This window comes from Mesoplodon mirus (assembly GCF_964341445.2).
Source record: "Mesoplodon mirus genome assembly, chromosome: 3".
Classification (NCBI taxonomy): domain Eukaryota; kingdom Metazoa; phylum Chordata; class Mammalia; order Artiodactyla; family Ziphiidae; genus Mesoplodon; species Mesoplodon mirus.
The window spans coordinates 110,132,273-110,146,331 of NC_138978.1; the positions used below are offsets into that span (position 1 = coordinate 110,132,273).

The 14,059-nt window shown below is 38.4% G+C and overlaps 1 protein-coding gene across 6 annotated transcripts in view; it reads left to right on the forward strand.

Moving 5' to 3' along the window:
- The first annotated feature begins 396 nt into the window (after positions 1 to 396).
- LOC309801553 (uncharacterized protein) overlaps positions 397 to 14,059 on the forward strand; it is a 93,292-nt gene continuing 79,629 nt past the window's right edge. For 5 of the 6 annotated variants that reach the window (XR_014293608.1, XR_014293609.1, XR_014293610.1 and 2 more), the window contains exons 1-3: positions 397 to 736; positions 9,383 to 9,516; positions 11,264 to 11,353. Coding sequence is in view for 2 of the 6 variants with exons in the window: in XM_082616483.1 (XP_082472609.1) it covers positions 9,406 to 9,516; positions 11,264 to 11,353 (201 nt within the window). In the remaining 4 variants the exon portion in view is untranslated. The remainder of the gene's footprint in view (positions 737 to 9,382; positions 9,517 to 11,263; positions 11,354 to 14,059) is intronic. The other variant, XR_014293611.1, reaches the window with a different exon arrangement.

Sequence of the window (14,059 nt, forward strand, 5' to 3'; positions counted from 1 at the left end):
TCCAATAAGCTTTGGAAATTCCACATCTTCGCCTGTCCTCTCCGGGGAGGGGCGGGATCAAACTAAGGGCCGGAGGCGGGGCGGCCTGAGGGCTTGGGTCTCGGAGGAGAAAAAGAGTAAAGCTGGGAGTGAGCGGCATAGTATAGCCAGCGTCACCATTTCACGGCGACTGTCTCCCTCTCTACGGCTGTGGCGACCAGAGAGGCTAGAGTACCACTTAAAAAGCCGCGCTGATGTGCCAGGGGTACGGCCTCCTTTGCGCCCTCGGATTGGTCCCACCAACCCAGCCTGCGCCCTCTCATTGGTGGGTGGCGCTGTCAGGTGGTCCCGAGCTCTGCCCAGGGCTTGCTGGGAGTTGAAGCAGGAGGAGATTTCCTGGTTCTCGAGCACTCGGACCTAGGGACTGGCGTTTTTTCCTCGGCGCGGCTGAGAGCCTGCGAGTTCCCCTCTGGGCCTCCCAGCTTATTTTAGTTAAGGAGTCCTCGAGGCCTAGCGTGCTGGTTACCAGAGCTTCTAGAAGCGGCTTACTGGCTCCTGGCATTTCCCGGGCCAGACTGGTTCTGAGGACGCGTCAGGGAGACCGTTGGACCCAGGTCTAGCGTTGCCTTCGTTCGGCCAGCGCCCGGGAGCTCGACTCCAGATTCCCTGGGGCTGGAGAAGCCGTTGTTTCGTCCGTCGGGGCCAGAGGTGCAGATGACTAAGGGGTTGTTTGTCATCCAGAATTCTACAGTTTTGTGTAAGAGAAGCAGGGCAAGTTTGTCCGCTGTTTTCATCAATCAGGGGCGGCCCGTGACCGGTCACAGTGGGATAGTGGAAGATGTCAAAGAGGGATAAGTCCTTTGTGGGCTCACAAACTAATGGGAAGATGAACACATCAGGCACTCTTTCCTTCACAGTTTCTTTGTCTTATAGTGTCCTTATGAGGCGTCTCCTGATTTGGCCTTATAGGGGATTTGCTACACCTGGGCTCTAGGACCTGTATCTCTAGAATTACAGAAATGGTAACACTCTGGCTCCTTACCCTCCACTTGTTCTCCTTATCTTAAGCCCGTGTAGGATGTCTGATTATCTGTCTCACTGCTTGCTTTGTTAATGACTTTCCCTACTTGATTTGGACCCAATGGGCAACTGTCTCATTGATGTCTTCATTATCCATTTCGTGCTGTAGACACAGAGCCTGGAGCCTAAGCTTTAAGAAATATGGACTCTGAAACGAACAAAAACTGGACTCTGAAATATGAAAAGAAACTATAAAATAAAAATGGAAATGTTTGGCCATATCCATAATATAACATGTCAGTGAGTCAAATGCCACTTTTATGTGTAAATTACATGTAATTTCCAAAAGTAAGCATGCCTACAAAGGTCTTAAAATAGTCCTTACCTATATTTCTTCAGCTTCTTGTCCTTCTCCATACCTACTGGCTCAGAATCTGCTTTCTCCTCTCCAGTATGCTGGGGTAAGTCACAAAAACTGTGCAGACCTGGGTTTGCTATATATTCTCGCTCTGAACTTCACCTCAACCCTCCCTGATGCCTGGTCATGCTTTGCTTCATCTCTTATTTATGCGCTATCATATTTCCCATGGTAGATGTTCAAAGCTTCTCGTTTAAGAAGTGCTTTATAATTTACATGTTTATTATCTTACTTAATCTTTTAACAACTCTCTGAGAAAAGTCTCAAGTTTGGTGGCCAGCCCAAGGTAACACATCTGGGACTTGAACTCTGTCTTATGACGCCATGTTTAAGATTCTAGCCCAACCACCTCTCTACCCTTTCCTTTCCCAGCTTCTTAAGCATTAAATCCTTATATACTCAGCAGGTAACTGCCTTTAATTGAGTAAGAAAAGCAACTCCCTCACTTTTTACTAAAAAAATCTATAATTCATCACACCTCCTTTCAGACTTCTCCTGACTGCTTTTCTTCTATTCCAAGTTTAACCCCACAGGACTTTTGCTCTTGATTCCAACCTTTCCTGCCTTCTCAAAACCTTGCTATTCCTACATTTTCAGTCAATCCTTTACTAGCATGTTCTTCTACCAAATCCTCCCTTGACTAGGCTGCCTGTCAACTTACTGACCTTTGTGACTCTCACCACTACATTTCAGAAGAGTAACCTCACTTTCTGCTTTCGTCATGGTCTTCTCATTATCACCATCGCCACCCATTCTTTTCCTCCCCCAAATAAACTAACTCCTCTTTCCTGTTGAGACTTCTCTTGTGGATCACAAGTGACCATGTAACTGGCCTTTTCTCACTACAGTCTCTTTAGTATTCATCATTGTTATGTACTTCTTCATCCTTAAAACTTGCTTTCCCCCTTGCCTTCTGAAATACTCTCCTGGCCTTCTTGTCTCCTGGACTGCTTCTCACGTTCTCCTTCCTCACTAGTTCCCCTTCCTCCACTTTACCTTTTCTTCTTATACAGATGATCCTCAGATTCACACTTTCAGTACTGACCTCTCTCCTGAGCTTTGGTCACAGCCATCTGTTATAAACCTGTGCTCAAATGTGGTCCCATCACCTTAAGCCCTGCATATCTTAAACTTCATTGAGCTTCTTTATTCACCAAACTATGCTCTTTGAATTTTCCTATTTTATTCTCTCAAGGATATCATCCTTCTCCCTTCCCTCCAGCTTGAAACCTTATAGTGCTCTTGGCCTCCTTTCTCTTTTTCCATATCCAGGCAGATAACTTTTCCATCCCCACTGCCAATACCTTACTGTGTAGAATTTTCTGATGATAAGGACATTATCACCCTTCCTTCAAGTATTAGACTAGTCTCTGAATTATTCCTGCCCTCCATTTTTTCTCAGTTGAATTTATACAGTTTTTCCAAATTAATTATAAAAATATGATACTAATCAGTCTTCATTCTAAAAGCTTCAGTAGCTCCCAATCCCCATAGGATAAAATCTGGATTCCTTAATAGATCCGTAAAACTTGCCTTTTAGTTTACCTAAACATTGCCAAGAACACTTCTTGGCCTTATCCAATTTTGTCTTCAGAATTCTTCCACCTTTATTATTTGAACATACCTTCTCTTTTTCTTTTTTTTTTTAATTAAATTTTTTTGGAGTATAGTTGCTTTACAGTGTTGTGTTAGTTTCTACTGTACAGCAAAGTGAATCAGCTATACGTATATGTATATCCCCTCTTTTTCGGCTTTCCCATTTAGGTCACCACAGAGCATCGAGTAGAGTTCCCTGTGCTATACAGTAGGTTCTCATTAGTTATCTATTTTATACGTAGTATCATTAGTGTATATATGTCAATCCCAATCTCACAATTCCTCCCACTTCTTTTTTTTAATTGACTTTTTTTTTTATTGAAGTGTAGTTGTTTTACAATGTTGTGTTAAATTCTGCTGTAGAGCAAAGTGATTCAGTTATACATGTATATACATTCTTTTCCATTATGGTTTATCACAGGATATTGAATATAATTCCCTGTGTTATACAGTAGGACCTCCTTGTTTATCCATTCTATATATAATAGCTTACATCTGCTAACCTCAGCCTCCCACTCCATCCCTCCCCATCCCTCCGCAACCTATCCTCCCCCTTGGCAACCACAAGTCTGTTCTTTATGTCTGTGAGTCTGTTTGTGTTTCGTAGATAGGTTCATTTGTGTCATATTTTAGATTCCACATATAAGTGATATCATATGGCATTTGTCTTTCTCTCTCTGACTTACTTCACTTAGTATGATAATCTCTAGTTCCATCCATGTTGCTGCAAATGGCATTATTTCGTTCTTTTTTATGGGTGAGTAGTATTCCATTGTATTATATATATGTACTGCATCTTCTTTGTCCATTCATCTGTCAGTGGACATTTAGGTTGTTTCCATGCTTGGTTATTGTGAATAGTGCTGCTCTGAACATAGGGGTGCATGTATCTTTTTGCATTATAGTTTTGTCTGGATATATGCCCAGGAGTAGGATTACTGGATCATATGGTAATTCTATTTTTAGTTTTTTGAGGAACCTCCATTCTTTTTTCTATAGTGGCTGCACCAACTTACATTTCCACCAACAGTATAAGAGCGTTCTCTTTTCTCCACACCCTCTTCAACATTTGTTATTTGTAGACTTTTTAACAATGGCCATTCTGACCAGTGTGAGGTGGTACCTCATTGTAGTTTTGATTTGCATTTCTCTAATAATTATCAGTGTTGAATATCTTTTCATATGCCTATTGGCCATTTGTATTTCTTCTTTGGAGAAATGTTTATTTAGGTCTTCTGCCCACCTTTTGATTGGGTTGTTTGTTTTTTGTTGTTGTTGAGTTGTATGAGCTGTTTGTATACTTTGGAAATTACAGAGGTTTGGATATCTCTTGTCTGTTGCATCATTTGCAAATATTTTCTCCCATTCTGTAGGTTGTCTTTTCATTTTGTTGATGGTTTCCTTTGCTGTACAAAAGCTTATAAGTTTGATTAGGTCCCATTTGGTTATTTTTGTTTTTATTTCTATTGCCTTGGGAGACGACCTAAGAAAACATTGGTATGATTTATGTCGGAGAATGTTTTGCCTATGATCTCTTCTAGGAGTTTTAAGGTGTCATGTCTTATTTTTAAGTCTTTAAGCCATTTTGAGTTTATTTATTTATTTATTTTTTGTTGGCGGTATGCAGGCCTCTCACTGTTGTGGCCTCTCCCGTTGCGGAGCACAGGCTCCAGACGCGCAGGCTCAGCGGCCATGGCTCACGGGCCTAGCCGCTCTGCGGCATGTGGGATCTTCCCGGACCAGGGCACGAACCTGTGTCCCCTGCATCGGCAGGCAGACTCTCAACCACTGCGCCACCAGGGAAGCCCCTTGAGTTTATTTTTGTATATGGTGTGAGTATGTTCTAACTTCATTGATTTTCATGCACCTGTCCAACCTTCCCAACACCACTTGCTGAAGAGACTTTTTTCCATTGTGTATTCTTGCCTCCTTTGTTGAAGATTAATTGACTGTAGGTGTGTGGGTTTATTTCTGAGCTCTTTATTCTGTTCCATTGATCCATATGTCTGTTTTTGTGCCAGTACCATGCTGTTTTGGTTATTGTAGCTTTGTAGTATGGTCTGAAGTCTGGGAGGGTTATGCCTCCAGCTTTGTTCTTTTTCCCTAGGATTGCTTTGGCAATTCTGGGTCTTTTATGGTTCCATATAAATTTTAGGATTATTTGTTCTAGTTCTGTGAAAAATGTCATGGGTAATTTGATAGGGATTGCATTAAATCTGTAGACTGCTTTGGCTAGTATGGCCATTTTAACAATATTAGTTCTTCCCATCCAAGAGCATGGGATATCTTTCCATTTCTTTGAGTCATCTTCAGTTTCCTGTATTAATGTTTTATGGTTCTCAGCATGTAAGTCTTTCACTTCCTTGGTCAGGTTTATTCCTAAGTATTTAATTTTTTTTTGGTGTCATTTTAAAAGGTATTGGTTTTTTACATTCTCTTTCTGATATTTCATTGTTAGTGTAAAGAAATGCAACCAATTTCTGAAACATACCCTTCGTTCTATGTTACGCTGCTTCACACTACTTCTGTGAAACTTCCCCTGTTATTTCAGAGCTCCAGATTTGACTCCAATAGCTCTTCTGCCTATACTTTTCACTGCTACATTCTGGTATTAAACGTTTTTATTTATTATGCATGTATTGATATATGTATATATGTATACATATATATACACATACACACATACATTCTTTGTCTATTAAGATGAAAAACCCTTGGCAACCAATCCTGTGCCTACACAGTAGACATCTAATAAAGACTTATTAGTGACGAGGCAAATAAATGATCTCAGAGTAGAACAAATGGGATGAGCTGCAATGAAGAGTTTTGTGGATAATGCAGACCATAAGTGATATGGGGTGAGATTAAGGGAGAGGATTATTTAAGGATTCTACTTTCCCAGAATTAGTTAGTGTTTTGTTCCATGCTCACATACTGCTTCATCTTTCTGGGGACTTCAGGCAGAAAATAGTTACATGGAAGTGCAGAGTCATGGGATCAGAGGAACAGGACTGATGTAAGTGACCAGGTCCATCAAGGTGTCTAAGGAGTTTCAGCCCACTCCTGTAGCCCAAGACAGGGAATGTACCAAAGACAAGAAGACTAGGAAGCAGAAACTAATAAAATAAATAAATAAATAAAAAGAAAAAAAGAAAAAAAAAAGACACAAGCAGAAAAAAAAAAAAAGAAAACAGTAGGAGGCAGTAAGTTTCATGAGGGCAGGGATTTTGTCTGGCATATAAGAGGCGCTGAATAAATATTTACTGAAGGATGAAAAAAAAAAAAAGAAGACTAGGAAGGGAAGATTACCCATCAGGAAACCAGGCAGGTCTGGATTAGACAGTATGCTTGATCATCACCACCAGCCATGGAGTGAATGTATAGAAAGTGAACCAGAGAGCCATGTCAGACTTATCTTTCAACATTATAGCTGTTTCTGTCAACTCACCATCCTTCCTCATTTCAGAGCAAGGACAGTCCTTTCTCCTAAGATCTGTGTTCTGAAGCCCAGTCTCATCTGCCTCCTCCTTCTCTCTCTTCATACTTTCTTTTTTTTTTAAATTAAATTTAATTTTCTAGCTTCATTGAGATATATTTGACATATAATATTGTGTAAGTTTAAGGTGTACAACTTGTTGATTTGATACATTTATGTATTACAAAATGATTACCAACATAGCTTATCTAACACCTGCATCATACAACCTAATTACCATTTCTTTTTTGTGGTGAGAACATTTGAGATCTACTCTCTTAGCAACTTTCAAGTATACAACACACTGTTGTTAATCATGGTAACTGTAATCACCATGCTGTACATTAGATCCCCAGAACTTATTCCTCTTATAACTGGAAGTTTGTACATTTGATCACCATCTCCTATTTTCCCCTGCCACCTACCCCTAGTAACTACCATTCTAGTCTGTTTCTATGAGTTTGGCTTTTTCAGATTCCACATGTAATTGATAGCATACTTTCTGGTGGAGTTTCTTTCAGCTCATACCATGCTTCACTCTCTTCTACCCTACAACCTGTCTTGAGCTCCTGATTTTGCTCTGCCTCTTAAAAAGAATAGTCTACACTTGTTTCTCTAATTCTTCTCCTCACATTTTACTCCTAAACAGAGTACAGTCTGGCTTTTCCTCTCACATTCCCTGAAATTGCTGTTGCCAAAGTCTCTGATAACTTCCCACTTGCTGTATCCAGTGGATACTTTTCAGTTATTATCTATAGAATTTGCTATAGCTTTTGACATTGACAATTTCTTCTTGAAACTTTCCCCTGTTTGGTTGCTATAACACTCTTCTTGATCTTCTCTCCTTTTCCTGCCCCTCTAATCACTCCTTTTCTTTCTCCCTGCGGTGTACTACTTCCTCGATGTGGTTTTTAAACGTTGTTATTTCCCAGGGCCCTTTAGCCCCCCTCCACCCTTTAAAAAAAAAAAAAGCAAAAAAACTTTTCATCCTCCCTTGATTGTTGTGGGATTTGGAGGTGAAAGCACCAGCCCACAGCAGGGAGCAGCTCCCTCCCTGCTCTTCCTGCTTTACTGCAAATTCTTATCATACTTTGTTTGGATTACGAATTAGTGTCCCTATTTCCAATCCATTCGCTACAATCCTGTTAGCGATCTTTCTGAAACTACATTTTGATCATGATCTTCAGTGGCTAGTCAGTACCTTCATTTATTCATCAAATATCATTTAAGCACCTGGAATATGTTTTCCCCAAATGCTTTCGTGGCTTGCTCTCCACTAGAATAATCAATTCTGTGAAGGGAGGGACTTTTGACTCTGTGCCAGGATTTATCATTGTGTAGAACAAGCAAAAATCCCTGCTCTCGTGCAGATTATCTTCTAGTAGGGGCTTGACTCTACCTCTGCCAGCTCAGCCAAGTTCATTTCTTGCACTGCCCCACCCTGACCTCAGCATGCACCCTGAGCTTCTGCCTCTTTTATGATTGTACAAGCTACTTGCTCTGCTTAGGACACCCTGCTCATTCTCCTTGCCTAGTTAATTCCTACCCATTGGTCAAAACTCAGTTTTCAGACGCCAGCTTCTCTAGGAATCCTTCATTGATCAAGTCTTTATTACGTGCTGCTCTATGTGCTACCCGTGGTACTCTGTGATGACCTCTAGTAAGTCTTTAACATTCTGCATTTCAATTTTATACTTGCTTGTCTGTTTCTGCCTTCTGCCCTCACTACACCCCACCCCTCCCACACCAAGAACAAGGAACAGTGTTTTATTTCTGCATTCCCAACATTGGGCACATGTCTCAAACATAGTATGGTTTAATAAATGCTCCCTATGTGAATAAATGGCCTAGATTCATGTTTAATTTCTAAGAAACTGATCATAATGATAGGATAGATGACTGGAGAAATTTGTTTATTTCAGTAGGTCATTTTTGCTTTCCGATTTTTTTTTTTTTCCAAGAGCCTGAGTCTTTAGTGCCATCTAGTGGAAGTAGCTGCAATAAAAAGCTATGCTACTGGTAAAGCTTGGACAGTGCACGCTGTTCTATCTTGTTTATTTTGAACAGAGACATAGAAGGTAGAACTTGGTCGCATTGCATTATTGGCGCTTTGATTTACATCTAGAAATTCACTGTACCCTGAGATGATTCTAATTGTGAGATCTAGCAGTATAAATACTCCCTTATAATGGATATTTTCTGATAAATGGGAAACTCCTCAACTTTGAGGTGTACGATGCAATGGCTAGAATGATCTGAGCTTTGAGGCTCTCCTTGTGTAACTGCTTTTAGGTCAGACTGGAAGTAAACAAGAACTAAGTTCCATTATTACTTAACTACCTACCTTTTCAGAAAAAGAATTTTTCGCTGTCTTATCCAAGATCTTCTGACTCTTCTCACTTGACTCCTAATTATCTGACCAAATTCTCTGCCATGACCCCAGACATTCTATAGTTGTTGTAGTCAGGAAGCTGCACCCAATCTTACTTGGTCTGGCATAAATATTAACTATTCTTAGACTATTTATACATTATTGCACACTCTATTCATATCTTTGTGTAAATTCCTTTGCTATATTTATCATGTAATAAAACTCATTAACCTTTTAAAACACATCTGATACATTATATTAAATTAATGTGGATAAATACTTTGTGATCATATTTCATATAAATTTATCTTCTATATAAAATATACATGATTAAATTAAATCAGTAATAATATAAAGAAAATGGCATATTTGGAGATTGGTGATGATTCTCGTGATTCAAATTAGAGCAGCAGTTGTGGAGTGCTCATTCTGTTATATTAGAGAATGGATCATAAAAGTCACGCTTTGCACTCTTTATAATGTTACATTATAATTTAACATATGCTGTTTTTTTTCCTCTTAGGATTCTTGTGTGATTTATATTTAATGAACATGTCAACTTCCAAGATTAATCATGAAAATTTTGATTTGGAAGAGACCCTTTGTTTGGAATATGCTTGCCCTAGATATCTTCATGGCTTATTCTCTACCAAAATGGTAAGTCTTTTGAGGGCAAGGACTATTGTCTATTAAATTCTGTGTCTATCCACAGTATCTAGATGCATGCTTGTCCCATAGTTGGAGCCCAATAATTATTTATTGAATGGATGTATGAGAAAATTGAGGCATGGCTAGGTAAAGACATTGGCTTAAGGTCACACAACAAGTTAGTGGTAGAACTGGGCAAGAATCCATGTTTTCTGACTCCTACTCTGTTGAGTGATTCAATACAACACCTCGTCTCTAATCGGTGCTGCTTTTAAACCAGGCCCCTGGGTCCCCTGCCCTGGGTCCTTTGCTTTGAAAGGACCCACTGTGGCCCTTCTCTAGTTACATCCCTTCCCAGGGGCCAAGATACTCTAAGAGTACATCTCCCCACTACTCTCCACCCCGCCCCACTGCCCACTGACACACATTCCAGAGGATACTCTAGCTACGAGGGATTCTTGAAATTCCCTGACAGATAGCTGGAAGCCCACTTCCAGGGCCTGTGCTGGCTCTTCTTGGGTTATAGACAGGATAAGTGTGCCCACACCTAGGCCTCAGGAGTGGTAAAGGCCAGCTGTTGTGGGTGGTGGAGCTTGATCAAGTTTGTTGGGATAGCCACACAAATGTGTGTGAGGCCCCTCTGTTGGGTGGAAGGAGAAGAACAGATCATGGGCTGTTTGCGTCTGTTTCTCCTCTTGCTCACGGTCCCTCAAATGTTAGGGACAGGCCTACCTCCATAATAAATCTGGTTCTCCCCACATATTAAATGTCATTTAAACCAGCACTAAGTGAATACCTGTATTGTGCCAGATGCTGCGCTAGGCATTTTCAAATGTATTTTCTCATTTATGTGTTACCCTTAGGAAGACTCAGAATTGACTTGCCTAAGGACCCACAGCTGACTAGGTGCAGAGCTAAATGCATAGCAGTATCTTCAGGAAGAGTTAAATGCTCTATACTTAACAAGACACACACACGCATGTGTATATAATGTAATTATATATATAATTATATATTTTACATATATATTATATAAAAATGTATATATATCATATATATGCATGTGTATGTACTTATCTGGGGGTGTATGTGTGTTACATACATACATATATGCATTGTGTGTATATAGTTTTTTTTCATTGATAAAATAATGTTTGATAAAAACAGGTGAACAATTTAAGAAAGTGTAAGTAAATAATAAATCTCCCATGCCACGCCTTGAGTCAGAGACAACCAATTAACTTTTCTGTTGTTGTTGTTAAAGATACTCATATTTTAAAACTTACCACCAACAATTTTTGAACTATTTTTATTTGGGCAACTTTAGATACAAGCTGTGTACAAGTGGAGAGAAGTGTAACACAGCCCCAAGTACCCATCATTCAGCTTCACCAGTTAATGGCATTCTGTCATTCTTATATATTTCTCCAACTTTTATTATCATTTTTCTTTGTTGGAGTATTTTAAAGCAAATCCCAGGTAATCATGTCATTTTATTAAATTATATTAAGATACTTATTTGAAAAGGTTTAGATATAAAGATGGAAAAATTTTGACTTTTCATTTAGACTTTTTAGTTTTAAAAATGCCATATACAGTTAAATACCAGTTTTATATATTTATTTTTAAATTTCTTCCTTTATTTCAAAGAGGACCCAGATGGGAGTTAGACATTTAATAATGATTTTTGTAAGTATAAATAAAGCTTACATGATATGTGTGCATTCTGCTTTATGTCATGCTCTTTTCTTTGCAGGATTCTGTGGGACTGCCCTTTTATTTTGTTATAATTGGTCCACTTTCTGGTTTTTTCCTTTCCCTTCATTTGGAAGAGCTGTTAGAAATGGTAAGCAAATAAATGCTTTTTTTCCTCATTTCTGTGAGTGATAGAACTTGAAAATGATGAATATGAAAAGGCAGACTGATTTAACATAGTGCCTTTTCTAATTCAAATGACAGCTAACTTTTCTGAGCTAAAGTGCACCCGCATCTTGGCAATAGCATTTAGAGCATGAGTAGATTATAATGTTTCATGGCATACAGAGAAGTCTGTACATTAGTTCCAGGAATGTTGCTAGGAAACATAAATAAATCATGTTTCTAGTTGCAAGGAAATATAAATAATCCCCACAAACTGAGGCAAAGCCTAGTTATTTATTTCCATAATGACAAAAACTACTTTTTTTTTTAGTACCTATTTTCTAGGTAGCATTTAAATCTGCTGTGCATTTAAATAAATTCTTCATTTTCTTGCACAGTGTACAGGACTTAAAAGCTTTTTCTCCTGTTATTAATGAGGAGTACACCTAATATTAATGAGGTATTTTCAGGAAACTCTGGTGTGATAAATTCCTTCTATTCTTCAGTGTTCCATGCCTCTCTTTTAGACAGAGTCCCATAAGAAAAAGTCTTTGGAGTGATACTGTCTGGAGGGCTGGACTGGGGAGGGGACTCTCTGGCAAGATGCTCCTGAATATCTATGTGAGAGGAGCTGAGAGCCAGCAATCTGGGTGGAAAGAAGATTCAAAGGGTTGTTTGGAAGCTGCAGTTGCAGAGAAAAACACTTTTTCCTTATATATGTATCCATTGTGGCTTGGTGCTGCCACTGCTTTAGACTTAACACTATCCAGTATGGGAGCCACTAGCTATAAGTGGCTTTTGAGCACTTGAAATGTTGTTAATATAAATTAGAAATGGTGTAAGTGTAAAATACGTGCTGGTTTTCAAAAATTTAATATGAAAAAAATGTAAAATATCTCATTTAATAATATTTTATCTTGATTGCACATTAAAATGTTATATAATATATTTTTTAAATATAGACTATTTTTTAGAGTAGTTTTAGATTCACAGAAAAATGGAGGAAAAAATGTGGAGAGTTCTATATGTCCCCCCCACCGCCAGCCTCCCTCACCATCAACACCCTGCACTAGGGAGTTACACGTGTTATAACTGATTGGTTATAATTGATAAAAATTATCACCCAAAGTCCATATTTACGTTAGGGTTTACTCTTGGTGTTGTACATTCTGTAGGTTTTGACAAATGTATAATGACTTGTATCCACTATTATAGTATCATACAGAATAGTTGCAATGAGCTTCACTTGTTTATCTCTTCTCCCCAAACCGCTAACGACTTTTTATTGTCTATAGTCTTGCCCTTTCCAGAAAGTCATACGGTGAGTAGCCTTTTCAGATTGTCTTCTTTCACTTAATAATATTCATTTAAGATTCTTCCATGTCTTCACAGCTTGATAGCTCGTTTCTTTTTAGTGCCAAATAACATTCCAGTGTATGAAATGTACTATAGTTCATTTATCTAAAAGTGATAATATTTTAATTAAAATCTATTAAATAAAATCTATTATTAAATTTATTTTCACTTGTTTCTTTTTTACTTTTTAAATGTGGCTTCTAAAATAAAATTACATAGACTGCTCACATTAAATTTCTACTGGACAGCACTGCTCTAGACTGTGGTAAAATAGTGTTACTGGTAGAGTTTTTCAATACAACATTCTCATTCAAACACCTAAGTTTCTCTGCCTCCTATAAAGAGCGTTCTCCTTCTCCAGCACTTGCCTTAATTCGATCCTTCTCTTGCCCCCAAACTACTTGGGATTGCAATGCTCCTCCCCTAACCCTTCCCAACAGGGACTTATGTTATTTAATTCATTTTGTCAGGACCAGACGATAATTGACTTATTAGGTCTTTTTACCACCATACTAGGTTCTCTGGAGCGTATAAATACGGGGTCTATGGCCAAGTGGCTTACAATAAAAAAACATTTGCTTAGAAGAACTGAAATAAAACATTAGGAGTTAACAACTTTTTTGTTAGAAATCTTAGAGTTTATCTTACTTTAATTTATATAAGTGATATAATAATATTGTTTCTAAAAACTAATTGAAATAGGAGTTTATAATCTGATTTATTCCTCTTTTGTGTTCTCAGTGGTAGTGACATTGCCTGTAAGTGGGCAGTTTTTTCATTCTTGGGGTATAAAAAAATCTTACTCTTTAATGTATAAAGAGAGAGAGAGAGAGAGAGAGGGACCAGATATATAGTATATCTGTATATTAAAATTTCCTGAGGGAGGCAATTAGAAAATAAATGTCTGAAAATGTTCCTTAGGGGGTTGGTCACGAAAAACAGTTTGAGACACACTGGTTTACTGGACTAGGTATTCCTAGAATATGCATAACAGAATGTTTTTATAACAAATTAATCTCCAAAGTTTCCAAAGAGTGGAGAGGAGGAATAAATAGAGGAAAGATAATTGAAAGATGTACATTTATAGGTTGGGGGAAAAGGAGCATCTCAAGAATGTTAGAATTCTCTACCACTAATTGATTATTAACATTTTGCCAAATTAATTAGTTCATTCATTCATTCTCTCTTCCCCCACCCCAACCCGTATTATCTAGGTGAACAGAATATAGACACTCATTGCACTATTTTCTCAAGTGTTTTCTAGGTGTGAACATTTTTGAAATAAAAGTTGAGGTTAATTGCTATCATCTCCACATCCTATCTCTGTCACTCCTAT